This window comes from Trachemys scripta, chromosome 9 (genome assembly GCF_013100865.1).
Source record: "Trachemys scripta elegans isolate TJP31775 chromosome 9, CAS_Tse_1.0, whole genome shotgun sequence".
Classification (NCBI taxonomy): Eukaryota; Metazoa; Chordata; order Testudines; family Emydidae; genus Trachemys; species Trachemys scripta.
In genome coordinates, this window is record NC_048306.1 from 19424951 (window position 1) to 19450525 (window position 25575).

General features: G+C 43.8%; 1 protein-coding gene across 3 annotated transcripts in view; it reads right to left on the minus strand.

The window, feature by feature from the left end:
• AMOT (angiomotin) overlaps window positions 1-25575 on the minus strand; it is a 94213-nt gene that overhangs the window by 10007 nt on the left and 58631 nt on the right. For all 3 annotated transcript variants that reach the window (XM_034782265.1, XM_034782264.1, XM_034782263.1), the window contains exons 5-9: window positions 21257-21401; window positions 19830-19922; window positions 16395-16540; window positions 3199-3348; window positions 151-341 (exon numbers count right to left, since the gene is read on the minus strand). In XM_034782265.1, coding sequence (XP_034638156.1) covers window positions 151-341; window positions 3199-3348; window positions 16395-16540; window positions 19830-19922; window positions 21257-21401 — 725 coding nt within the window. The remainder of the gene's footprint in view (window positions 1-150; window positions 342-3198; window positions 3349-16394; window positions 16541-19829; window positions 19923-21256; window positions 21402-25575) is intronic.

Here is a 25575-nt window from a genome sequence, read left to right on the forward strand (position 1 = left end):
AAGCTCCACCTCTATTCCAGGAGTTTTAGCTGATGACGTCTGGAGGGCAAGGAGAGGAGTCATGGAAAAGCGAGACTCAGGGTAACATTCATCGGTAGGAAATATGACATTCTACTGGAAAAATACCCTGTAATGAATAGTTTCATTTACCTCTGAGCAGCCACCGTAGCTGCCGCATCCAAAGCAAACTGTCTCATCACGCTCTCCTCTAGGTACTTCTGTTCCCATTTAGTCATGTCGGCTTCCAGGGCAAGAATTCTCTCCTCCTTCTCCCGCAGGAGTTCCATAAGTGCTGTGGCGTTGTACTCCGAGGCGCTGGCAGTCTGAGATGTACCTTGACGCTGATTTTCAAAAGAACAAAACGCATCAGAATAGATTTGGAAGAGCCTGTTTTCACATGTGGGATGAGGAGGCCAGATTAGTTATCAGCTTAATGGAGCAATCACTGGGCAGAATTCTATGGCCTGCGTTAGGCAGGAGGTCAGATCAGATGATCGTAATGATACCTTCAAGCTTTAAAATCCATAAATCACCAGCTGGGGCAAATCACCTGAGCTCCACTGAAGCCATTGAAGATATGCAGATTTATCCCAGTTAAGAGAATGTGGCCCATGAATAATTCTTTCATGAACACTGTGACCCAATTAAAATCCCCCCCCCACGCCCGCCCACCCACCCCCACTACTACTATATTATATACATACACACATATATATACACACACACACACACACACACACACAGGGGCAGCTCCAGGCACCAGCGCACCAAGCGCGTGCCTGGGGCAGCAAGCCGTGGGGGGGGCAGCCTGCCGGTCACCATGAGGGCGGCAGTCAGGCTGCCTTCGGCGGCGTGCCTGTGGGAGGTCCGCCGGTCCCGCCGTTTCGGCGGTAATTTGGCAGTGGGTATGCCGAAGGCGTGGGACAGACGGACCTCCCACAGGCATGCCGCCAAAAGCCGCCTGACTGCCATGCTTGGGGCGGCAAAATACATAGAGCCGCCCCTATATATATATATTTTTGGAAAGCTGTATCACGTTACTCAGATGTGGTGCCTAAAGCCCATCCACACAGCCAAAATAATAGGGATCCCAATTCCAATATCACTCCGGATTTACACTAATGTAAGTAATGCCTCTACCTTAAATGGAATTACACCAGAGTAAGCAAGATCTGAATCAGGCCAAAGAGTTTAACAATCATTGGTAACGTTGTTGTGCCCACACTGAGTTATGAACAAGCGATGTGGATAAAGCCCAAGCCACATCATAACCAGGTTAAACAAATGCATTTGCCTCTGTTGAGCAGATTTCCAACACAGCTCCAATCACAAGATGCAGCATGGGATATCATTCACTTATTACAAGAAGGAATATAATTAGTTAGAAAAGCAAGTTTTGTTTATAATGCAAACAATGGCATTATGGCAAATGGCCCAATGGCAAAAAGCCACTAGAGGCAAGGGAACTAGAACTAGGAGGAGACAATGTATGAGACCCCTTGTAATTTTTGTAAAATTAATCCCGAGTATTAGAAAAGAGGCTGAGATTAGACACTGTCACATATAAAGTGGGATCACATGCTATACTTGGGAACTGAGGGGGGAAGTAATTAAATTCTAAGAGGAGGTTTGGAACATAGATACATTTATTCCATTTGGAGCCAATAAGCCAAACAGAGGCATACTGGAAAATACAAAAAGATGTTTGATATTTTCTATGCTAAAAGCTCAAAGAATAATATTAAACAGGAAAGTATTATAAGGAGATCTTTTCTTGCAGTGCAAGACCTTGTGCCCAGAAAACTAGTTATGAAAAGCTCATTTATAAGAGAAGGAATCAAGCAGACAATCTAATATGTGTGGCTCAGGATTCAGATTATTTTACATTTTCTGTTTCCTTAAGAGGAACCATGGTTTAAAGCAGAAATCTTGTTACGTCCACTTACAAGTTGTTGGTTTTAAATAACGTTAGAATTTGTACTCTTCAAATAATTCTCAAATTATGTCAATTCAATATATTTTCTATACTAGATAGGAAGAATTTTTTATATCTAGAATAACATTTATATCTAGACCCATTATAGAATGTGTTAAATCTGGTCTTCTTTCAGGACAGTTTCATCAATAATATAAACTTATTTCTTCCTTCATATACTTATGTTTAAACTTTTTTTTATTAATCCTATCATTAGAGTCAATCACATATATATCATATCATTTCTAGTAAAAAATGGAAGTAGTTTACCATTTAATTTACTATTATATCGTGACATATGTTTCAATCAACTGGATTTTTAACTGTAATCTGAGACAGCCCCCACTGTCCCCAAAAAACAGTTAACTGCAAACTATCATATTGTAGTAATTCTTCTCCCTCACTTATGGCACGTCTGCATTTGCATTGTTAGTCCTGTTTTATCTTGTGTTAATTAAAACAATTGTTAATTCTAGAGCAAATGTTTGTTCTAGGGTTTAAACATTTGGTCCTAGTCACATTGAACACTATGTTGCAGTTAGGGCTGAACACAACTAGGAACAAATGTCTGTATCCTACTTACACCAGAATTTACAATCACATTAGTTCACGTTTGTTAACATGAGTTCAAACAGAACTAAACATTCAAATTCAATTCATACTATCCCCAGAAAAAAATTTTTCCTTTCTTCCCATAGTAAAAATGGGCTCGATACAAATTGTTAGAGCATAGTGTATATTAGCGGTTACAAATCTCCAGCCACAGCATTTATGTTATCAGGCTTCAAAAGCCTTCCAAAGAGCGTTCTGTCTTCAGGCCAATGTTTGAGGCTGTGTGAACACATGTGACCACCCAACAAATCTAGACTATATTAGGGGTGCCTTAAAACCTTATTACAAATTAAAATGCAAAGCAGGAGTCATTAAGAGTCCAGAACAATTTCTAGATATATGCCTGCAGCCTCCCAGATGAGGAATCAGCTATTATTTTTAATTTTAAAACTTTGGGATAGATTTAAGGGTTTACTCAATTGAGTGAAACCAATACCAACCTAGCAAGGTAATGGCAACATTTTGCAAAAGAATATTTTTGCTATAATTCTATACAGAAGAGGGGAAAGACCATGCTCTGCTGTATGTTATGTGCATGGTTAGACAGGAAAACCTTACAAGAAAGATATTTACATGAAAAACTGCTCAGTGCATGGACTAATCCTGGTTACCTGCTGCATCCGGAGAGACTCCAGTTCTCTCTCCAGGCGAGTTCGGAGCCGGTGCTCCAACTGTTCTCGCTTCTCACAGGCTGCCTGCAGCTGAACCAATGCCTGCTGCATCTTCTCCACCTTCTCGACATAAACCTGCTTCTTTTTCAGCTGAAACAAGAGAGGATAATGATCATAATGTTAGTTCCCACCTGGCTCCACGTTCTTCTTTCCTCTTCTCTCATTTCCAGTCACCGGCTCTATCTAGGTACCCATCTCATTCCCAGTCACAGGCCCTATCTAGATGCCCTCCCCATCCCATTGCCTTAGTATCTGAGCATTCACGAGCATTAACGAATATATTCTCACAACCTCCCTGTAAGGCAGGAAAGGATTATCTCCATTTTACAGATGGGGATCTGAGGCACAGAGAGGTTAAGTGACTTGCCCAAAGTCACACAGGTGGCTTATGTCAGAGCCAGGAATTACAGCTTGTCAAAAAATGCAGAAAAAGTTTTGAAAACATGAAAGTTTTTGACCAGCTCTACAAAGAATTACACCCGGAACTCCCGCGCCCCAATCCAAGGCCATAACCATCCGACCATAAAGAGGACAAAAATCACATTATAACTAGGTTAAGGACTTGTATTCTGTCCACACTGCAGACAGAACAGTGCTAGCAACAACTGTGTGTGGTTCTAAGCATTGTTTCTGCAGCCACAGCGACCTAGGAAGTTCCACTCTATTCTTCTCTCTCACTGCCCCCAAAGACTTATGCTAGCCAAACCACATTAACCTGACCTATCAAACCCATCAGGCTGGGAGACTCATTTATGAAATATTAGGGCCCCAGCAGGGTTAAAACACAATTCAGACTTGTATGATTTTGTAACCTCAATTTGGTGCTATCTACATAACCAAGTCCAATCTGTGTTATCTGGATGATGGTACTACCAGATCACAGCAGACTCCCCCAGCATGGTAGTGTTCACAGTAATGAGATGTTAAAGACTACTTTGGGGAATCACACTATAGTCCCATCTACAGTATGAAATCTACCACATTTAAATATCATACTATAAGCACACCCAAAGGCCGTGCTAGAATATGGTTTGGCCTTTCTCATGTGGAGAGGCCCAAACCATGTGTTAGCCGTGTTAAGGAACCATGGCCCAAATCTGTTTGAAGTGTTTAAACACAGTGGATACTGCAGTCCAAATGAGGCCTACTACACAGCTATAAAGATGGTTGCCAGAGGAGTAAAATACGAACACAATTATTGTTAGCTGGGTTTGGGCTTCAAATGCTGGGCAGGACCCTAAGTTATGACCACCCACTGACTACCCCTGGGAGAATTCTGCGCAACTGCAGCACAGCAGAAAAATGTCCCCTTCTCCCCCGCAGATTCTCTTTGTTTCCTTGCAGAAAATGGTTTCTGTGGGGAAGAAAAGAGAGGCTGCACCAGTGCTCACTCACCTCTCCCCCCGGGGGCGGGGGGGGGTTGAGCATGGGGGGGGGTCCAGATGCACAGGGGTTGGGTGGATGGGGGAACAACTCCCTGTACAGTGACCCTTCCCCCCACCCATGCACCCCTTTCCTTCTCTGCACCCAGAACCCCACACCGAGTCCCTATGCATACAGATTCACCCCACCCCCCCAAATTGCACCACACAGAACCCTGGTACTCTTGAGGGAATTCTGTGCCAAACAATTAAAACATTTTAAAATTCTGCAAAGGTCTGCATATTTTATTTGTCAAAATAACACAATAGAATCACACCATTTTCAATTATTTTGGTAATTTATTTAAAATACTTGTCAGAAAATAATTGAAAATGGTGTGATTCTATTGTGTTATTTTGACAAATAAATATGCAGAATTTTAAAATACCGTGCGCAGAATTTTTAATTTTTGTACAGAATCTTTAATTTTTGGTGCAGAATTCCCTCGGGAGTAACTGACACAATAATGGCTGAAGAAGGCAGTACTCCCCGGGAGAGTCAGAACCCAATTTGCAGGGAACCCTGTGCTGCAAAATTTAGATTCTCTTGATTTCGCCATGTCATCCCTTCAAAAAATTCTCATCATATGCTCCTCAGTCCCTCTGCATAAAGCCACTATAGACAGTGCATCATTTGTAATGAAAGAGGTGCCTGGGCTCAAGCAATTTTTTTTACTTTAGTAACTGATGTGGGAAGCCCAGAGGTGCCGGGGCTATGAACTGCCAAGCCCAGAGATGCCGGGGCTATGAACTGCCAAGCCCAGAGGTGCCGGGGCTCAGCACTGGCACAAATTAAGTACTGACTATCGAGAACCCAGTGTGAGTAGGTAAGCTTCAAACAGCAACATCTTATTTTCCACCAGTCCCAAGTCTGGTATCATTTATTCCCAAACTCAGCAGAGACCTAATCTCACAGCATGATGCAGTGCTGCTGCCCTAGGGGATTTTCCAGAGACAGGTATTTTATTATAAAGGTACGATAAACGGTGAGTAACCCAACCAAAGATTTCCCAAACAGGGCAGGTACAGTAAGTAGGTATTTTTACCTCTCGATTGCTCAAGATTTCACATTTATTTGGATCTGGAGATGCAAGAACATTTTAATGCAATTTTACATTAAACTCTTGCTATTGAAAACATTGATTTAAAAAAATGATGATAGGAAGATCGAGCTATTCATCCAACAATCTCAAAGTGCTTTACAAAGATTAAACCAACCCTTTTAATTCCCCAGTAAGGTGGATATTACTGTGCCCGTTCTACAGTTGAGTTATTGGAGGCTCAGAGCAGTTAAGTGACTGCCAAAACTCATATGCAGCGCGTCAGCAGCAGAGCCAAGAACAGAACCCAGGAGTTTCTGGTTCCTAGTCCCTTGTTTTTGCACAAGGGTCACACTTCCTGTACAAATGCAGGGTACAACATGATAAAGTGCTTGGAAAAATGCAAAAAGACAGTAATTCATGCAGGAAAGTTAGCAATGATCGGGATCTCTCTAACTCTCTTATGCATGAAATAAACCAAGGATCTTGGGGCTCCCAGTGCTATCCAATGAGTTACTATATTTCCAAAATTGTATAAAGCACAATTTTTTTAAAAAAAGCAGCCGATCACCTGCTAAAAGAAAAAACATTGACTAGTTTTATAATTAAATAAATGCAAGAATGTGTGTGGATTAAGTTTTTGGCCTACAGTCAACAAATACCAAGAGCCCAGCCAAAAAAAAAAAAAAAATTAGGCCACAGAAATTCAACTGAAATGTTCACTTTGAAAATGCTCCCAGCAGCCGAACCTGCAGGTGAAATGTTGTAACACAGGTGATTGCCCAACATAATAGCACTGCCCGCACATGTTTAACTCATGTACCAAACCTAAAGTACAGGCATGGCTTGTTCAGTGGCTTTTCATAAAGTCAGATTTATTTTTCTCTAAAAAAAAAAAAAAAAACCCTGAGTTATCCTTTCCATGTCAAGCAGCATTAGGTACATAAAAAATAAGTTTAAAAGGGGCTTTAGTGCAGAAACTCTTTAACTCATCTTTGTTCAAGTAAATTAAAAGACGGGTAAATTTTAACATCCCTTTGGGTACGTCTGCACTGCAAGTGAAGCACAGCATGGGTAGGCATACACTTTATAACTTTAATCTAGCTAGCATAGATAAAAATAATACAAAGATGTGGCAACACTGGTCAGCAGTGGCTAGCAACCTGACTATAGAATCTAGAAATGTAGGGTTGGAAGGGACCTCAAGAAGTCATCAGGTCCAGCCCCTTGCGCTGAGGCAGGACCAAGTACACCTAGACCATCCCTGACGGGTGTTTGTCCAACCTGTTCTTAAAAATCTCCAATGACAGGGATTCCCAAACCTCCCTTGGAAGCCTGTTCCTGATCATAAATACCCTTATAGTTAGAAACTTTTTCCTACTATTTAACCTAAATCTCCCTTGCTGCAGATTAAGCCCATTATTTCTTGTCCTACCTTCAGTGAACATGGAGAATAATTGAGCACAGTCCTCTTTATAAGAGCCCTTAACGTATCTGAAGACTGTTATCAGAGATGGGAAAAATACCACTTCATTGTATAACTTTGCCATACAGAATATACTGTGTGTGGATTAAGTAGAATAATTGTAAGAGGTAACGTGGTATCTTGGAGATACTTCAGGGAAATCAAATTTTCTGACTTCTTCACTACTATGACTATCAGCTTGGAGGAATAAACTGTGAACCTGGATTCATCAGCTGAAGTCTTATTGCAGAAGTTTAGTTCTATTTTATCTTCTGGATGGATTTGTCCTCAATATAAAAAGGCCCAGGAATATTGCAGCCAAGCACAGAGGGATTTTATTAACATAAATCAAGACTATGACTATGTTTTCCTAAGACTGGAATTGGAAACAGCGTTTCTTGAACACTGCCAACATGCTGCAGGCAAAAGAAAAAAAAAAGAAAGCAGCAAGCTGAGGCTTGTTCTTTGTTAACTGTCATGGTTTCTGCCCCCCCCAAGAAAACAAAACTGGCTGCTCCAAGCCGATGACCAGAACAACATCTGCCAGTTGGAGAGAGAGCAGCAGGGGATGCTTCAGTCCTTCTGTAACTGGCCTCTCAGTCAACAGGTGCTCCACTTAGCTCTCTCTTGCTCGTTTATGAAGATATAGAGAGCAGTATCTGCCTCCCGTTCCTTCCCTTCCAGCAAGGTCTGGAAACTCTGGCGACTAAGCGGCTGCAACTTTGGACCAGTAAACACCCGCAAGTCCAGAAGAGCCTGCAGGGAGGCAGTGTACATTCAACATGCCCTTTCCCATCACCAACAGCCTGACGGTTCCAATTTCTGCTCCAAAAACTCCTGGCTTCTCGACTATTTCTTAACATTTTCCCCAATACCACCGAACTATTTAACTCCCAGATGCAAATTCTAACCAATTTGGATGCTTTGGTGGTTGCTAGCTTCACTCTATTTCTTTGCATTTTGATATGAATTTATCCAACATTAAACCCATTTGTTAATCTTTTCTCTTAGCATGGTATCAAATTACGTTTAAATCTTGTGTGCTTCACTGTGATTTATTTGTAAAAAAATAGATTGAGAATGATATTTTTTAAACACACAAACATAACAAAATGGCAGATTTTTAAATGATACTGAATGTAATTGGGTAATAAATTAATGTTCACATTACTTATAGTAACTCATCTTCTTGGGGCGTGCTTTGAAGTTGCGAAGTACTCCATCCTATTAATATTCTTACATTAATCTAGCACCTTTTAAAATCAAAAGATCCCAAAAGAATTCAACTATGCTCATGCAGGGCTGGGACGCTGTCAGCTACTGCACAGCATTCCAGCACAACCATGCTGGGGACAGAACATTTTCTACTGTACCTGGTGCAATTCTAACAGCACAGGGCTACATACAGACATACAAATCCTTTGAACTTCACTGCCTGGCTACTTTGCAAAGTTCATTTCCGGATACCTAGGGTGTCGTTTTAATTCTGTCAGACACGTTAACTGTAGCAATGATGTCGAATTTAACTATTAAAAGAGATGCTGTCATTTTTCCAGGAAAAATTTCAAAACAAGACTCTCCCTTCTAAAATATTCCTCCCGAAGTCCTGCCACACAGTTTTACACAGATGTCTAAGCGCGACATAATGGGAATAAATTGCACAAAATTAAAATCAGTCATTGAAGTGCCCCCAAAAGGTTCTTTGGTCTCCTGATCAAGCAGTTTGTTCATTCTTCTTCTTTTACTGTGAAGACTGTTTCTGCAGTCAAGAGATTTCTGCAATAAAGAGCAGCAAGACAGGCTAGGGATTCTAAGGCTACATTGTTCAAGAGAGTTCTGGCTGACCTGAGCAGTTCTTTGTTTCCAAGTTAGTCAGAAAGATTTTATTGCTTAAAAATGACTGCACATTGAAATCCATGAACTACAAGGCTCCCAGCAAACGGAAATAAATCCATCTCTCTAAATACACAGGAATGAAATAATTAAACAAATACATTCACTGAGCTGTGGAGAGCAGGAACCAGCTCTTCACAGGGGAACATACTTAAAAAACCCACTTCCCAGAACAATGCAGAGAATTCCTTAGCAATTCCAACCACCAGGCTACCTGAAGTATTCTTTGCCACATGTCCAAAAATCAGTTATAGCAAAGAACAATGTGTTCCCATCTAGATACGGGCAGCTGAATATTATTAGATTGCTCACCAAAAGAGACCGATTGGTAAAACTCCAAGAGCCAAACAAATACAGTTCATCCATTTTATTAAGCTCTTTAGAGACACATCCTGCAATATCCTCCAGGGCTCCAGAATCCTTGTAGTTAAACTAGTGCCATTCTGTGGGGCAAGGCAATGGGGTGTGGAAAGACAGCGGAGGTCACATCCATCCAGTGACGAACCCAGCTCTGCTGGGGGGTTCAGGTGGAGGGAACAAAGGCAGTCAGGGCAGAAGACCCTTCCCTATACAGGTCCTTAGCTGCAAGGGGAGCACTATGGACACAGAGGCTGCTGCATCCTTCAGGCTGGAGTAGCTTCCATGGAGCAAATTCAGCCCAGAAAGCAATGACAGGAGAAAAGGGGGGAAATTCCTCCCCTTCAAAGAGATGCATAGCTCCAGATGAGTTACTCAGCGAGGATTTTTGGGAGAGGACATCTTGCGTAACCAGCAATGATTCAGAAACCCTCCCAGCCATTATCCTCTTTGTTTTGGATAGCACTGTTGCAGCAAATTGGTAACACTTGTCAGCATCTGCCTCCCACCCGCCATTTTTGAGATTGTCAACGTATTTTTTAAATCTATCCAGTGTGTTTTGATTCTATACTGGGTTTATCCTAAATCTGAATCAGTTCAGATGCAGCTAAAAATGTATTTCCCCACAGGAATTTGCTCACTATTGCCGAAACATACTAAGAAAAGAGGGCAAGCACATTTAACCCATATATAATGTATATAACTCTCTCTCTCTGCTGTTTGAATATATTCCTGCAAGATTCCTGTGAACCCTCAGTTTGATTGAATTCAGTTCCAGTAAGACGCCACTGGCCTCAGCAAGAGCTCATGCTGAAGCAATTTGGTAATACTATCCTCTTACTAGGGAGTAGGGTTTGCTGCATGGAAGGTCATAATATTGTCTCTCCATTTGTTTGGGTTAAAGCCTCAAAGCCACCTCTGGAAAATTACTAACAGGCAGAAACAGAGTTGGAAATGCAGCAGTAAAAAAGCCATTTCTGCATCATCACAGAACGACGGGTCATTAAAGACGTGCACACACTACTTAAGGGGGGAAAATGTAAAAGCATCTTTCTCTTCTCCCATTGCCATACACACATGCATGAACAATGTTTGCAAATAAAGTATTTCCTTTAAAAGTGATTGTTATGAATGACATCTCGGATACAGCATGTAAGATACAGTAGACACCATTAAGAAGTCAACATTTCAACAGCTGCCCACAGATAAACCTCACAGTGTAACCAGAAATATCACATTATTCCCCTACACTGCAGATAACCAGAAAAAACAGGGCTACCTTATCTCTGGTAGCTGGTTTATGTTCACATTTTATGGCTGTAATGTCTTAGGTCTTCTAGAAGCTTCCTTTGCAAAGAATATTTCCTTCAAAATTTGTTTCCAGGATTTTTCCCAATGTGCTTTATACATGTGGGAGGTCATTTTCCTTTACATTGTGAGTTGTGCATGTGTTATCTACTAATCTGTACTTTTAGTGGCAATTGCTTTACTTTGGGACTGTTGTACCTGGAATGCTCGGGCTCTGTTCTGTGGTGGCACCGAGAGGATGAAAGTTATACTCAGATAAAGTTGCATTTTGGAGAAAATGTGGCAGCCTGGTTGAAGTTTGGCCCTCCATCAAAAAGATGTTAAGAGTCGACTGGCTCAAGGAGAAATTGAGTTTAAAATCGTCTTTTTAAAATAAGACTTCTAAAATCAGTGCTGATGACCCTTTCCTCCATTAGCACCAGCTGTGGCTGGGTACTGCACTAGGCACCTATGACAAATTCCTGATGCCATACTGGAAGCCGGGTACTCAGAGTCAATGGGTCTGGTCAGTATGGCCAGTTCTGTAGATTCTGCAACTCTGTTAACATTAACCTAGCCAGATTAGTATGTGCTACCTTGTCTTGATTAGTATGGGCCCAGTGTCTTGCCCACTGTAGACTCTTAAAACCTGTTAGTTAGCATGTAACCCAACACATGCTAACATTGCAATTTTAAATCCTAGTCCAAACAAGACCTATATTGGAACAAATCCTAGACCCCTAGCATCTTCCTGCATGCTGTACACCAAGACCACTCAAACCTTTGCAATGCAATCGAGGACAGAATTGCAATCCATGCTCCAAAACTACTGAATCCTACAACAGGGGCTGAAGAAAAGTCTGCTTTAGTGGCCAGGAGTATTAAGTCCATAGTACACAATTAAACAGTTGGGATTGCAAGATATTTTACAGCCAGCATGTATTTTAGTTCTGGTATATAGAATTCATGTAAACTATGTTTTAGTTATATAGACAATCAGGGTTTTTAACTGAGGAGGAAAAGGCTAAATATTGCCCTAGAAATGGATTTGGTATGACATTGTCATCATTCAACTGTTACCATGAAGCTGTGGCACTTAGTAATGAGGCCTAAAGTAAAAGGGAGAAGGAAACTGACTAGAAATATATTACCTACTTTATATAAAAATGTTGCCCCTATATAATGCAGCATACATGAAGCCAACCCATGCTAATGTTAAAATACTTGCACTTCAATAGCACCTTTTAACATAAAGAGCTTTAAACCACTCAAGCCCACAACACTTCTACGAGATGGGCAAGTGCTACACCCTACTTTGCTCAGATGAGAAATCGATGCTAGAGGGGAAATTTAAGTACTTGGCCCAAGGTCACACAAGGTCAGTGGCACAGCCAGCAGCAGAACCCAGGAGTCCAGGCGCCTGCTCCAATTGCCAGACCAAATTGTCTCCCTGTCTGACCTACACTGTGCATTCCTGCCATGCTAGAAAAAATAATACAGCATAGCAATGGTTAACAATGATTAACAAGTCCCTCAGCAACCTCTCAGATAGTCTAGTTTCTTTTGCTTGAATGAGTAACAGGCATATGCCAGCTATTCTGCAGCCAGCCCATTCTTCTTTAAATTCAACGTCTCAATTTTTCCCATGATCCCAGAGGCAGCCACCAAAGTAGCTGTCCTCTTGATCAGCCTGAGCCAACATGAGGAAGAAGATTCATTGGCCTGGATTGTTGGCATTAGTGCCAGCCATTTCCTTAACTACATTAAGTAAATTTTCTCCTTAATGAGACTGCCATGGCCACAGGAAAACACAGAGGTTCTTTGATCGGGAGTTTAACAAGAGTTTACTAATTTGCACCTACAGCCTAAACAAGACACATTTTGCTTCAAACTATAAGCCAGGTTTCCAAAGAGCTCAGCTCCCATTCAGGCACCTCAATGAAGAGGACAGAATTGCAAGTGTTCTGCACCCAGCAGCTCCCACTGAGAAGCAGTGGGAGCTGAACTCATCTCAAAACTTGCCCTTGTGAGTCAATTGGTCTTCTCTTACCACTGATTGCTAGGCAGAAGTCCCCACTGAAATCAATGAGGTAAGATATGAGGCGACAACGGCACGATGTGGTCCTAATATAACAAGATTTCTCCCAGATATATTGAATAGTAACATTTTATTTTTAAATGCACATTAAATAAAAGCATAGTCCTTAACTCCCAATGAGTAGTTATAAATACCTAAGATAAACACACAGAAAGATGGGGTTCTCTTTTTCCTCCTTGGGTTACTGATCTTGTTACATACATGCCCCTGGCCTACTGCATGTTGAGAAACATAAGTGCCGGGCTTCTAGTCAGGCCTGCGTCTCATACATAGCAGTGCAGAGCTACCGCTGGCTCAGTTGTAGGTGAGCATCAGGAGGAGGGAAAGCCACAGTTCACATTACAGCTTCAAGCTGCTACTCAGCTCCTCCCTCAAGATCTTACCAAGGCCCTCTAGTAAAGGGAGGACAATTAAACCCTCATTATTTCTGAAGTGGAAAAAAAATATGGACGATAAACACCACCTGAAATCATTTTTAAAGCACAGATAAGCAGGTAAGGGCAAACATTATATGATACACACAGACATATACTGGGTACCTGTAGACATATTTGCTTTGAGTTCCCTTTAAGTATCCATGATCATACCCCTACTATTGCTCAGAAATAAACCAACTTAATCTCATTTTAATTTCAATTGCACCTTATATTTTAAACTTTTATTTAAAGAAACATTTAATCTACTATTAACAGTGCAGGAAAATACTCTGTGAGCGTCCCTTTCTCCTACGCTAGCAGCCTCCACAATGTGTTTGGAGAACTCCAAGGAGGCTGCTTTCTCAGTATTACTAGTACTTATATAACCCTTTCATCTGCCACCAAGATCTTAGAATACAGAATATTAATTAAGACTCAGAACATTCCGATGAAGTAGGCAAGTAGTTTTATCCCCAGGTTTTAGAAGAGGAATATACAGGCTCAGAAAGTTAGGTGACTCGCCTAAGTCTGTGAGTCAGTAACAGAGCTGAGAAAAGAATCTCTTCATCCTGATTGCAAATCAAATTTTTAAGTTCAGCGGCACATAGTTTCTAGCTCTGATATAAACTAGAATAAATTCTGTTTTTTAAAAGGATCTGATAGATATCGGACAGGATGAGAATCTGCTGAGTAGGAAGCCCAAGAGGAAGAAGAAGAAAAAAACACCACACAATACAGGATGCAACAACTGAAATACACACATATACACACAGCATCCCTCAGGCCTTAAACCAGGGCCACTGCCAAGTGTTAACATAACTAACTCCACCCTCTTCTGCAGCACTAATTTGGAAATTCCTGACAATTATGGGGACTGCCTATTCGGGTAAGGCACGCAGGAATCAAAGAAATCATTGACAAATTGTTCAGATATCTTGGTCACTGGATACCACTAAATCATAGCCTGACATTTAGAGTCCTTTTCAAATTGTTACTCTGAGCACTGAACTGTTTCCTGTGCCTGCTTTTGGAAACTTACTGAAAGAGCAGAACAAGGATTTGAGAAGCCCTCACAGTTTAGTGCCAATGAGGCAACAAATCCTTCATGATCCTAAGTATTTTAATGAAAAGTGATTTGGGAGACCTGGAAAGAGTGGTCATTTTTTCTCCATTCTCCCCATGCCTCCATTAACGAGTGCAACCCTGACAGTTAATTTCTGCTCACTCGCTGAGAAGCGTCCGTATTCATCTGCAACAGGAAAGGTGGCACTTCCTGTGGGGCCTAGATTCAAGCAACAGCTGGATAAAAACCACCATAAACCTTTGTACAGACTAGACTATAGTGCATTTGACCTAAAAACAGGGATCATTAAGTATATCCCATGTTTTATTTAAAAACAAGTCTATTGGCAGAATATTTATAAGACCGCAGCATACCACAAATCTCTTACTAGTACAAGATGGCTTTTTAGAAATACAACATGTGGATGTTTATATATTACTAATCTGCAGGAATTCAGATGTTACAATGATGGAAGCACTGTCAGAATCTAAATAGGGGCTCAAACCTGCAAAGACTGTACACATGCTTAAAGTTAAGCATGTGCTGAAGTGCTTTGCTGGATCAGGGCCAAAGCGCTACACCCATTGCAGGATCGAGTCCTAGAATAATCTGCATCATCAAACTGCATCATCTCTCATTTTAAAAGCCTACACCCGACAACTCTTTACTCTCCTGAGCATTCACAAGGCCCAATTCAGCCTGGGCATAAGCTGCTGCAGCTCTTCTGAAGTCAATGGAGTTGTGTCAGCTGCAACCAGGGCTGAATTTGCCTCTTGGTCTTTAACAACTTCTCAGTCCTCCAGCCTCCTCCAGATTCACAAAGTCCCCACCCCCTCTCAGGCCCACTTCCCCTGGTATCTTGAGGAGCAAAGCCAAGTCTCCCACACAGCTGTGCACCACACTATACCTGGGGCAGCTCAAATATTCTGCAGCATTAGTGTGACATTGGGCTGGTGAAAGATGCTAAAGGTCAACAGTCCCTGAGCCTGAATTCCTCTGCTTATCTCCAGGACAGGCAGCAGCAGGGCCAGCTTCCCCCACACAGGCAATTCAACCCTAATGTGCAAGAACCCCTCATATGTTCAAAGAGGAGCTCATAATCCATATCCATTCAATCCTTAACCTCTCTAATTCGGTGTAAAACTGAAGTTCCATTTCTCCAAATGACTCCTCATCCAACGCTCTCTCTCTGCCCTCTTCTCCTCCCACAACTCTAGAATTTGCCAAAGTCTTTCCCCAGACATCCCACTTTGATTGCTTCAACTACTTGCATCTTCATACCTTCTGTCTCAGACATGTCAATCCTCTCCTTTAAGAAGAATCTGAAAACCCTCCCATTCCACTGCAATAACCATGTAGCACGTGCATGGCTCCTGTTTATATTGTACTTTAGTCTGTAGTTCCTCAGGATAGGGATTCTTTTGGCTGGCGCGCACACACAAATGACAAGGGGATGCACACCAACCAAGCAGCACTGTATAAATGGGATCGTAATAGTCTGCAAAGATTGTCATTTGCCAACCATCATGGGGGGTTTTATGACACGGATGTGTTTCCACTGGGAAACAGAATGTCGATTCTTTGCTTATTAAAAAGAAATTGTTAATTCAAATTATGCTTTTAAAACTGTTTTCCTTTATTAGCTACTCTTCAACTCCACCCAGTTTAATGTGAGTAAGGAATACAAAGTGATCATTGTAGCTCTGTACCAGAACACCATCATAGCGTTAGTGGACAACGGGGTGAACGGAGTTTATTCACAAGTATTTAAAAGTCAGTCCTGACCTGAGTTCCCCCAAAATTCTGGGGCTGTTTGGATTTGAGATTTCAGTTCAAGCCCATCTTTATCATCATTTAAAAAAGGAAGAAAATGAAATGTTGCTGCTCAAAGGATGAAAGCCCTTAAAGGAATTACAGGCTTATGACTTATACACTCTGTTTTTGCACCAATTTAATTAACCGACACAAGCTGAACAGATACAGCTTTAAAGATAGCAGATTTCCTACCCAGTTTGTAAAAGGCAAACCACTGCCACATTCTCTTTTGTTAACACGTACCTGGAGCTACCCCCATTTCTCTCTACCAGTGACCTTACCTCTTCCTCCAGTTTCACCACCTTGGCCTGAGCATTGTTTAAGGCCTGATCCCGGATCTCAATGTGCCTTCGCTGATCCTCACTGGTGGAGCGTGCAGCAGCTAGTTCCATTTCCAGTTTCTCCTTCTCCCTCTGTGTTTCTTTATCTATAGAAATAAAGTGGGAAATGTAAAATGGAGGGAGCTTTCCTTGACAGACGTCTAGGAGTGGGGCATTCCCCTAAATTCTACCAGTGATCAAGAAAGAGAGGGTCTTTGCTAACAGCTGCTTGCTCTCCAAAGAAGGGAAAGGGCAGACATCGCTCTATATACAGAGGGACAGAAATAATGTATTGCCGAGAAAAATATGTTAAATTAGGTCATTTATCTTACCCTGATTAGATAGATGGCGAAGAGGACAGAGCACCTTTTGTCTCTAGCTCACTGGTTTAAAATCAGAAAACAAGCTAACCTGGTAACATCACTGCTTGCTGGCTGGGTGATGGCAGGGGTGCAAAGGGGAGCTGTCCGGCTTAGGGCCATAATGTAACCTTTGCTTTTGTGACTCCCTATTCTGTGATGAGCACATTTTTAAATTAATCTGTAAATACAGAAATATAAATAAATACCATGGCAGCTCGCTGACCTCAGTTCAGTTCCTGACGGGCAAGAGTCTTCACTACTGAAGCACCACCCCAGCAGCCCCCTTTGCCAGCATTTTCAGAGGGGCCAGGAAATGAATGAGCAATGAAAGCTCATCTCTTCTCTGTTGCCCTTAAAAGTGACACCCCAGGTGGGGACTGGGGCACTGTCACTGGTCCAATTGTACCTGTGCTTTGGTTACATAAGGAATTCGCCCTCTAAGGCATCACCTGGCACCATTTGCCAGCACTGTATGCCCTTGCCAGTTGTTCACATTGGATGAAGAACTGATGCTTGATACAGGAATTACTGGGTGAGGTTCTAGGCCTGTGTTGCACAGGAGGTCAGACTAGAAGATCATAATGGTCCTTTCTGGCCTTAAAATCTATTGAATTGTTTGGATTTCGTATTTAACATTGCTATTTGATGGTTTCTCATCTCTTGATGCAGGGATTAGTTGGCTCAGATAACACTGCTAGCGATGAGGCACACAGACTGCAAGCTTGGACTTCAGGTTTTTAAATCTTTTCCAGAAGCAGATTCACTTGGGCTATTGGTATAATTTTACATGTTTGCTTCCTCTGCCCTCTCAAGTGTTTATTTCAGTCCCAACTGTATTTCCCTTCAATTCTAACCTCATCAGGTCCAATTCATACTGTGAGAATCCAAGCCATGCTACTGGTGTCTCAGCTGGACAATGGGTGGTGTCCAGATTTACACACCCCCACAAATGCCAGAAGCAAACACACACATTGTCATCCTACCATGGAAACAGCAAAGTCAAGACAAGATCGACTGGAATCTACTCCATGCCCATTGACTGCTCCAGTTAGGTGGCCATCCGTCAAGAGCTGAACTTCACGAATGCCTCAGAATCCATGCAGTTACACAGCATGTTCATTCACAGAAGAAGTAAACAGGACAAAATCAGGGACAGGGAAAATATAATGCAAGTGTGTAAAGCAAACCTAAAAATGAGCAAAGCAAGAGAGCTGAGCGGCCGTGCTTTCTGCAGAGTCACTGAAGTCCTCAGCAGAAGCCAATTACTTGCACTGGTAACATTAATTCAACTTCAGAATGCACCCCTGCAGCAATCTACATTTGGCCCTGAGGACACCAGAGAAACTGCATTCCAAAAACTAATATCTCATGCAAAGGAATGAGGACAAGCGGTGGAAGTTTTGAAAAACAGATGCCAGACCTTAGCTGTTAGTATAGACAGTGTGTGGTGTACACCAGCGTATAAATATATCTACAGGTGCAAAGCGGTTTCCATTCTTCCACCAGAAAAGAGTCACGTGTGGAGTGTTAGCAGCACAGAGCGGCTACAAACTCCCTTCTGTGAGGGGACCAGAGCAGCCCAAAAAATGGTTGCTGTGGCAGGGAGGGGGCATGATCAGGGCAGCCAAGAAGAAGTATGCCAATGCAGCACATTCCCCACAGGGGCAGCCTCTGAAGTGGGGCTGTTATGGAGCCCTGATCGCAACCTTAAGCTGGTTTCTGATGGCAGAAACACGTGGGACAATAGGTGGCAGCAACACCACCTGCCCTTCCGTAGGTGATTCTTTCCTACAGCCCAAGGATCACATCAGCTGGTACTGCAGGTTTAAATCACAGCCTGGAGGACTGTAACCTACAGATTCACACATACAGGGCCCAATTCTGCTTCCAAAGTCAATGGCAGTTTCGCTACTGACTTCTGTGAGAACAGGATCCAGCCTGTATAATTTATGCAGACAGACATCTCACATGAGCTATGGTGCACCTCTATATATCAAGCAATACAACACAGCATTTCTCTCCTCTTGTACTTTCATCTCAACATCTATTAATCCAGTTTAAAAAAACAAACTAAACTAATCTCACAACTAAGTAGACTTCCCAATACCATCTTCAGGGATTTACATGGACAGCTAAGCCCTGTGACTTCAAAGCCACATACTCACAACATGAATGGCTAAGTGAACAGAGGTACATTGAGGACAGCACAAGGGAGGGATTTCAGCACTACAAAGAAGGAGAAGCGGAGTGTATTGCACCACAGCAAATCCTCTTTATTTTGCAATTTTATCTCTCCCTCTCTCTTTTTTTAAGCACATTACATAACACAACTGGAAAGAAGCAAGCATTGTCAGAAGGGTGGAGTGCACCATGGAATTAGGAGGAAAGTTGACTCACTGCCATAAGCCTCAAGATATTTCAGTACGGGGAAAGGCAAAATTTCACACCTGCAATTTTGGTTTGCCCTGTGATGGATCCACTGCTCTGGACATAAGTCATGACCCTTGGGTATCTCTGCCCAGCCCAGCAGAATAGAGGCAGAGCTCCTCCTTTTTATTCTTTTAGACTGAAAGTTCTCCCCGCCAGCACCTTTGCTAAGCTGATCATGCCAATGAGAGACTGTCTGGGAAATAGCTGGGGGATCCACAGCCCTGGATCTCAACTTAGCTCCTCGTCTGCCCTCACCTCCTTCCAAGCCCTTGCCCATGTGAGGTATCAGAATTCCACCCTATGCATGGAAGCACACTGATGTTAAGCCCCTCACCACCCAGTGATAGGATTTACCCTGTAAGCAGGTTGCTTTGTGTTTGTAGGTTAGCAGATGTATTTTATGCGCTGACAGAAGGAGAAACCTGAATTCAACTTCTTCTTGCACTGGTAGTTTCAGAGACTCTCTAATGTGCCCTACATCACAGTAATATCTGAGTGCGTGACAAGACAGACCGATATGGAGTACACGACACCGCCTGAGTGGAGGATTTTTCACAGCCTGAATGGCACATTTTTCCTAGACCACAGTAAACCTCTGACTCACTTTGGGCAAAGAGCTGAGAGATGGTTTTCCGATTGTCCTCAGATCCCTCAAATTCCTTCTCAGCAAGCTGCTTGTTGGCCGTCTCCATACGCTCTGCAGAATTTTTTTTTTGAAGAGGAGAAACAACAAGAGAATGAAAAACTTTCAGAAATGCTCTTAAAATCACTAAGCGAGTTGCATCTACTCTGGACATGTGTAAAAACAAGTTCTATGCAAAGGACCCCTGGTTCTAAACAATGTGAAACAAAAGCTGGATCAGAAACTGAAGGTGCAGTTGCTTTCGCAACACGTACTGATGCTGTTTAAATATTTCTAGCTACAACACTCTTGGAGAATATTTTAGAGAATTCAATGGGGGATGAAGCTAACAGAATTCTACAGAAATTACTCTAAAAATCTATGTTGCACTGCAGTGTTGTTGTAGCTATGTTGGTCCCAGGATATTAGAGAGACTGGGTGGGATCCCAGAAGATCGATTGCTGGCCGCCGAACAAGCAGGTAAGTATAGACGTTCCCTCAGACTCAGGCTTGCACTACATTACTAAAACTAGCTGGGTAGAGGTTTGAGCTCAGGTTCTGAAGCCTAGGGAAGCCTTCAGAACCCAAGCTCCAGCCCGAGATGCAACACAGGCTCTGAGAATGGCTGCTGTGGGTTTTTAAAACCCTAGACATACCCTACGTGACGTTAGACCGAGACAAAATATTTCCCATTCTCCCAAGTCATCTGGCTTTAAATGGTTAGAGACCATGAGGACAGCGACAGCAGATAACACACAGGGAAACCAGAAAGCTTTTATAGAAAAGGCTGACCTAGTTAAAATTTTTCTGAGTTTATGTTTCTAAAACCACAAGCTGTTTTCTCCCTTTGAAAATGAAATGCTTAACCATTGCCAATCTAGGCTCGAACAACCATTCGCTGACAGCCTCGATTCCCAGCCACGGTACTGTTGCAACTTCTTACCAAAAGCCAGACACTACTAAGGAAATACAGACAGCATCTTGCCCTGGAAGGGAAAGGGGAGTCTGAAGGAAGAGCTGCCTGGATTGATAAGGAATGTTAAGTGCAAAGGGGTCACTGGACAGGACATGAATGTCAGCATTCATAGTTTCACACTGGCACTTGAATAAAATGTTTTTAGAATACAACGTGAGAAATAGCCCTAGGATTATATCCTGGGATAGAGTTTTGGCTTGTCACTATCTTTCTGTTTCCTTAATGATTAACAGGCTGAAAGTTAGATATTGCAGTAATCAACCTCACCTCACCTTTCTACACCTCCAGCATTCTGCTGGCAACGCTAGACAGTTGAGAATACCTGGAGTATCATGTCATGCTCTGTAAGCGGATCAGCCATAACAAGTGAATCACAAAGGAAAACAGACCAGTACAAAAGAGTTTATTTAAACAGACATTTTTAATGTTTTACCTCTCAAATCCCTGTTGAAATCATGAAGCCTACGAATTTCTCCTTCAAGCTTATTTCTCATAGCCTTTTCCAGGGCATCCCGCTTAGAGGAGGACTTCTCCAGGTTTTTATATGCTTCCGAAACTTGCTGAATTTCTGTTTCCAGCTGCAGAGCAAATTAAAGCATCCATTTCCTTCAGTATTAACAATGCCTGGCACTTAGGTAGCATCTTTCTTCTGAGGTTCTCAAAGCGCTTTATTGAACAAAGATTTATTAAGCCTCAAGTGAGGGAAAGCATGATTACAGCCACGGTACATGTGGGTAAAACTGCGACACAAAGCGGTTGTGACATACCACAGGTCACAGAGGGAGTCAGTAGCACAGTTAGACATAAAGAGCTCGAGTCCTGTCTTCCAGGCCCTTGCTCTTGATTACAACAGTCAGTGCGTGGAAACAGTTACTTGAAAAGACAGAAATGCCCTTTTGCAGGCGTTGATGCTGGGGTCTGGGAACAGGGGCACAACTACCCACCATGAGGTTGGTCCAAAAGCAATTTCATAGAAGGACTTTGATGCAGATGGAAAAAAAATAAAGCCAAAGAACAAGCAAAGCAGATAAATAAAAATTCTATTTTAAAATATTAATACCAAACTGTAAATTACTGATGTGCTTTGCAGATTTGTATTTATTTACGAGATAACAATCCACCGTGGGTACTAAACCCTTCTATTGTGTATGTTCTACTTACAAATCTTCAATCTAATTAATAAATAACAATAATACCCAACTCATAGATAGTGTTTTCATCAATAGATCTCCACGAGATTTACAACAGAGGTCAATATCATTATCCCCATTTTACAGATGGGGAAATGGAGGCACAGAGCAATGATGTGACTTGCCCAAGGTCCCCCAGCAAGCCAGTGGCAGAGCAGAGAACACAGCCCAGGTCTCCTGAATCCCAGTCTAGTATCCTATCCACTAAGGGCATGTCTACAGTTGCACTTTGTTGGCAAAACTTTTGTTGTTCAGGGGTGTTAAAAAAAGCACACCCCAGATGACAAAAATTTTACTGACGAAAAGCACCGGTACGTACAGCACTTTGTCGGCAGGAGCGCTCTCCTGCCAACAAAGCCGCTGCCACTCCTCGGAGGTGGAAGTTTTTGGTTAATAGGAGAGCTCTCTCCTGACGACAAACAGCAGCTACACTGTGGCTTTTAGCGGCACAGCCATGCCGCTAAAACAGCAGTGGGCAAACTACGTCCCGCGGGCCGCATCCGCCCACAAGCCGTTTTAAGCCAGCCCACTACAGCACTCCAGCCGGGGTGCTGGGTCGGGGGCCGGACCATGAGGCTCGGCCCCTCTCCGGTGCTCTGGCTGGAGTGCTTGGTCCGGGGTGGCCCTGCTCCGGCTAGGGCACTGGGTCCGGGACCGCACCATGCGATTCAGCCCCGCTCCGGCCCAGGTGCAGGGTCAGGGGCCACACCACGCGGCTCCTGGAAGCCTTGGCATGGCCCTGCACTGGCTCCTATGTGCTCCAATGGGAGCTGCAGGGGCGGTGCCTGCAGATGAGGCAGCATGCAGAGCCACCTGGCTGCGCCTCTGTGTAGGAGCCAGAGAAGGGACATGCCAATGCTTCCGGGAGCCGCTTCAGGTAAGCGCCGCTCGGAACCTGCACCCGAGCCTCTCCCCATGTCCCAACCCCCTGCCCCTGCCCCAGCCCTGATCCCCCTCCCGCTCTCCACACACCTCGATCCCAGCCCCACCCCAGAGCCTGCACCCCCAGCCGGCACCTGCACCCCTTCCCGCACCCCTGCCGCAGCCCTGATCCCCCTCCCACCCTCCGAACCCCTCAGTCCCAGCCCAGAGCAGCCTCCTACACCCCAAACTCCTCATCCCTAGCCCCACCCCAGAGACCGCACCCCCTCCCACACCCCAACCCTAATTTTGTGAGCATTCATGGCCCGCCATACAATTTCTATTCTCAGTTACTTAAAGCCACTGCTAATAACATTGAGGCTGCAGCTGGTATGCTCTTCCTGTTAAGTCTGGAGAAGACTTCAGACTTCGGGCCAAAAAGTTTGCCCACCCCGCGCTAAAAGTTGCGTAGTGTAGCCACAGCCTAAGAGACACAGCTCTGAAAAGAAACCAGACTATTTGGTCAGTCGTCATTTAACTTCAATTTACAGAGTCTTGAAGCCACAGTCGTTTAAACAGTAAAATATAGCTTTCCCCATCCCCTCTCACTGTACAGCCTCTTGGTTTGACGTCTAAGCAGGGAACTGCTCACCAGAGACAGAAGCCAATTCATTTCTAGTTCTCCAAAGCAGGCAGGACATGTTAATCTCACTTTGGCATTAACAATCCACCAAACAGCAGACCTCACCAGACCTCCTTGGGCAAGAAGTTGCTTGGAGGGGTGAGGGAGGGGAGGTAAGAGAATTCCTTTATCCCTTGTTATCAGGAAGCTGTCAAACACTTCACTGAAACACTTCCCTCACTGGAACCTTCCTAAAACCGAACAAACCAACCTGGGCAGAAGTCATGCTGGGAATAAGCAGCCGTGGGAAGAAACAACAAACATGGGAACTCAGACATGGTATGAGAAACAAGAACAACTAGGTAAAAGTTACAACAGCCAGGCACTTCAAGAGCCTTGCAGGCTGTTCAGGGGCCACAGTGCCGTTCAAGGCCCAAAAAGAGATTTGCAGAGTCCTGAACTGCAGCCAGTGCTCACCTTCTCTCTACATCTGCAGAGTAAAGGGAGAGCTGACTGACCAGCTGCAGGTTCTAATTGCTGGTGAATTCAGTAACCAACAAGCAATTTATTTTTGTTTATCTATCAGGCGAGCACAACTACAAACACACACTTCTTTTAAGAATGATAAAAGCCATACGTGGCAGTGTGATGGCGAGGGCTGTCTCTCTTACTTTGCCAATCCCTGCTGTATAAAGCAAGCAACAGTGAGGCTACTAGAATTCCACGTGACTTGTGTTATGTTAGGGATTTAAGTGGATTTATAGTGCCAGAGAGAAGAGCTGGCTTGACAGCCCTGTAGGTCCAAACTTCTTTATTTACCCACAGATCGGGGTATACACAGCTGTGCAAGCTTCTCTCACAATGCCATTAGGCAGTTTTGGAGGGACCATTTCCGGGGACAAAACGGTAGTTCAGTCCCCATGATTGATTTAGTCTCTGGCCTATGTAATCTCAAGTATTTCTGGAGAACCCAGCATCATAATACCTAAGCCTTCTCCAGACTTAACAGGAAGAGCATACCAGCTGCAGCCTCAATGTTATTAGCACTGGCTTTAAGTAACTGAGCTAACCAGTCAAGCAACCCGCCTCTCTGAGATTGGTACCCTTATTGGGAATTGGAACAGACCCAATCATCTGCTAGGTGCAGAAATGAGGCCATCAACTCATCACACGTAGATCAACAAAACACCAGCAGATGATAAAGCTTAGGCACTACCAACATGGGCAGGTTCCAAACTGGGATAGAGATGAAAGGCTACAGAACAGATAACCAATCCCCTAAACCATGAGCAGCGGGTATAATAGGCCAGGAGAGGCTCTGCCGGCCCTGGCGCTACCGCTGGACCTCCAGTTGCCGGTTTTGGCAGTTTTCACGTCCACAGGAGGACGTTTTTATTATGTGCTATGCAAGTTCCGGGGTGGCTGAGGAGGCCCCGGAACCTGCATGGTGCATATGAAGCTGAGAGGCAGCTCCAACCCACCCGCCACTGCCTGGCTGCTCTTCTCCTCCCCAGTGGCCTCCCCACTGCCAGTGACAGTCCCCCCTCCCCAGGATCTGGATGCCTTTCTGTCCTCAGACAGGTACATTGGCCTCTGGGCACCATGCCCCCTTAATGTGGGGAGATGAAGCTGCCCCTGCCCAGAGGACATGGAGCCCCCAAGGGGCAGGTTCCAGGCAGCAGGGCTGCAGTGCAGTGGGATTGGCGCCTTGGACCCGGGAGGAGCTGGCTGGGAAGCATGGCTGGACTCCCTGCCTCCCGGCAGCAGCAGCAGGAAGTGACTGTGAATTGCACTCCCACCCTTCTGTGTGCAGTGACTCGGGATCACAGGCTCCTTGCCAGGTCCCTGAGCCCTGGCTGCAGCTGGGAGAGGTGAATCTTGAACAGTAACATTCCTGCTGCTCCCCAGAAGCCTCTCCCAGTGCAGAGACCTCAGCCTAGCTAGGGCACCCGTTCCTTGGACCTAGCCCCTGCCCCCAGGGAGGGCACCACTTGGATGGAAGGTAAAAGAGACCTTCACCCCATGCCTCCCGGTTCTACCCTGGCTGCAGGGGGAGGGTTTGGCCCCAGGCTGCTCCCA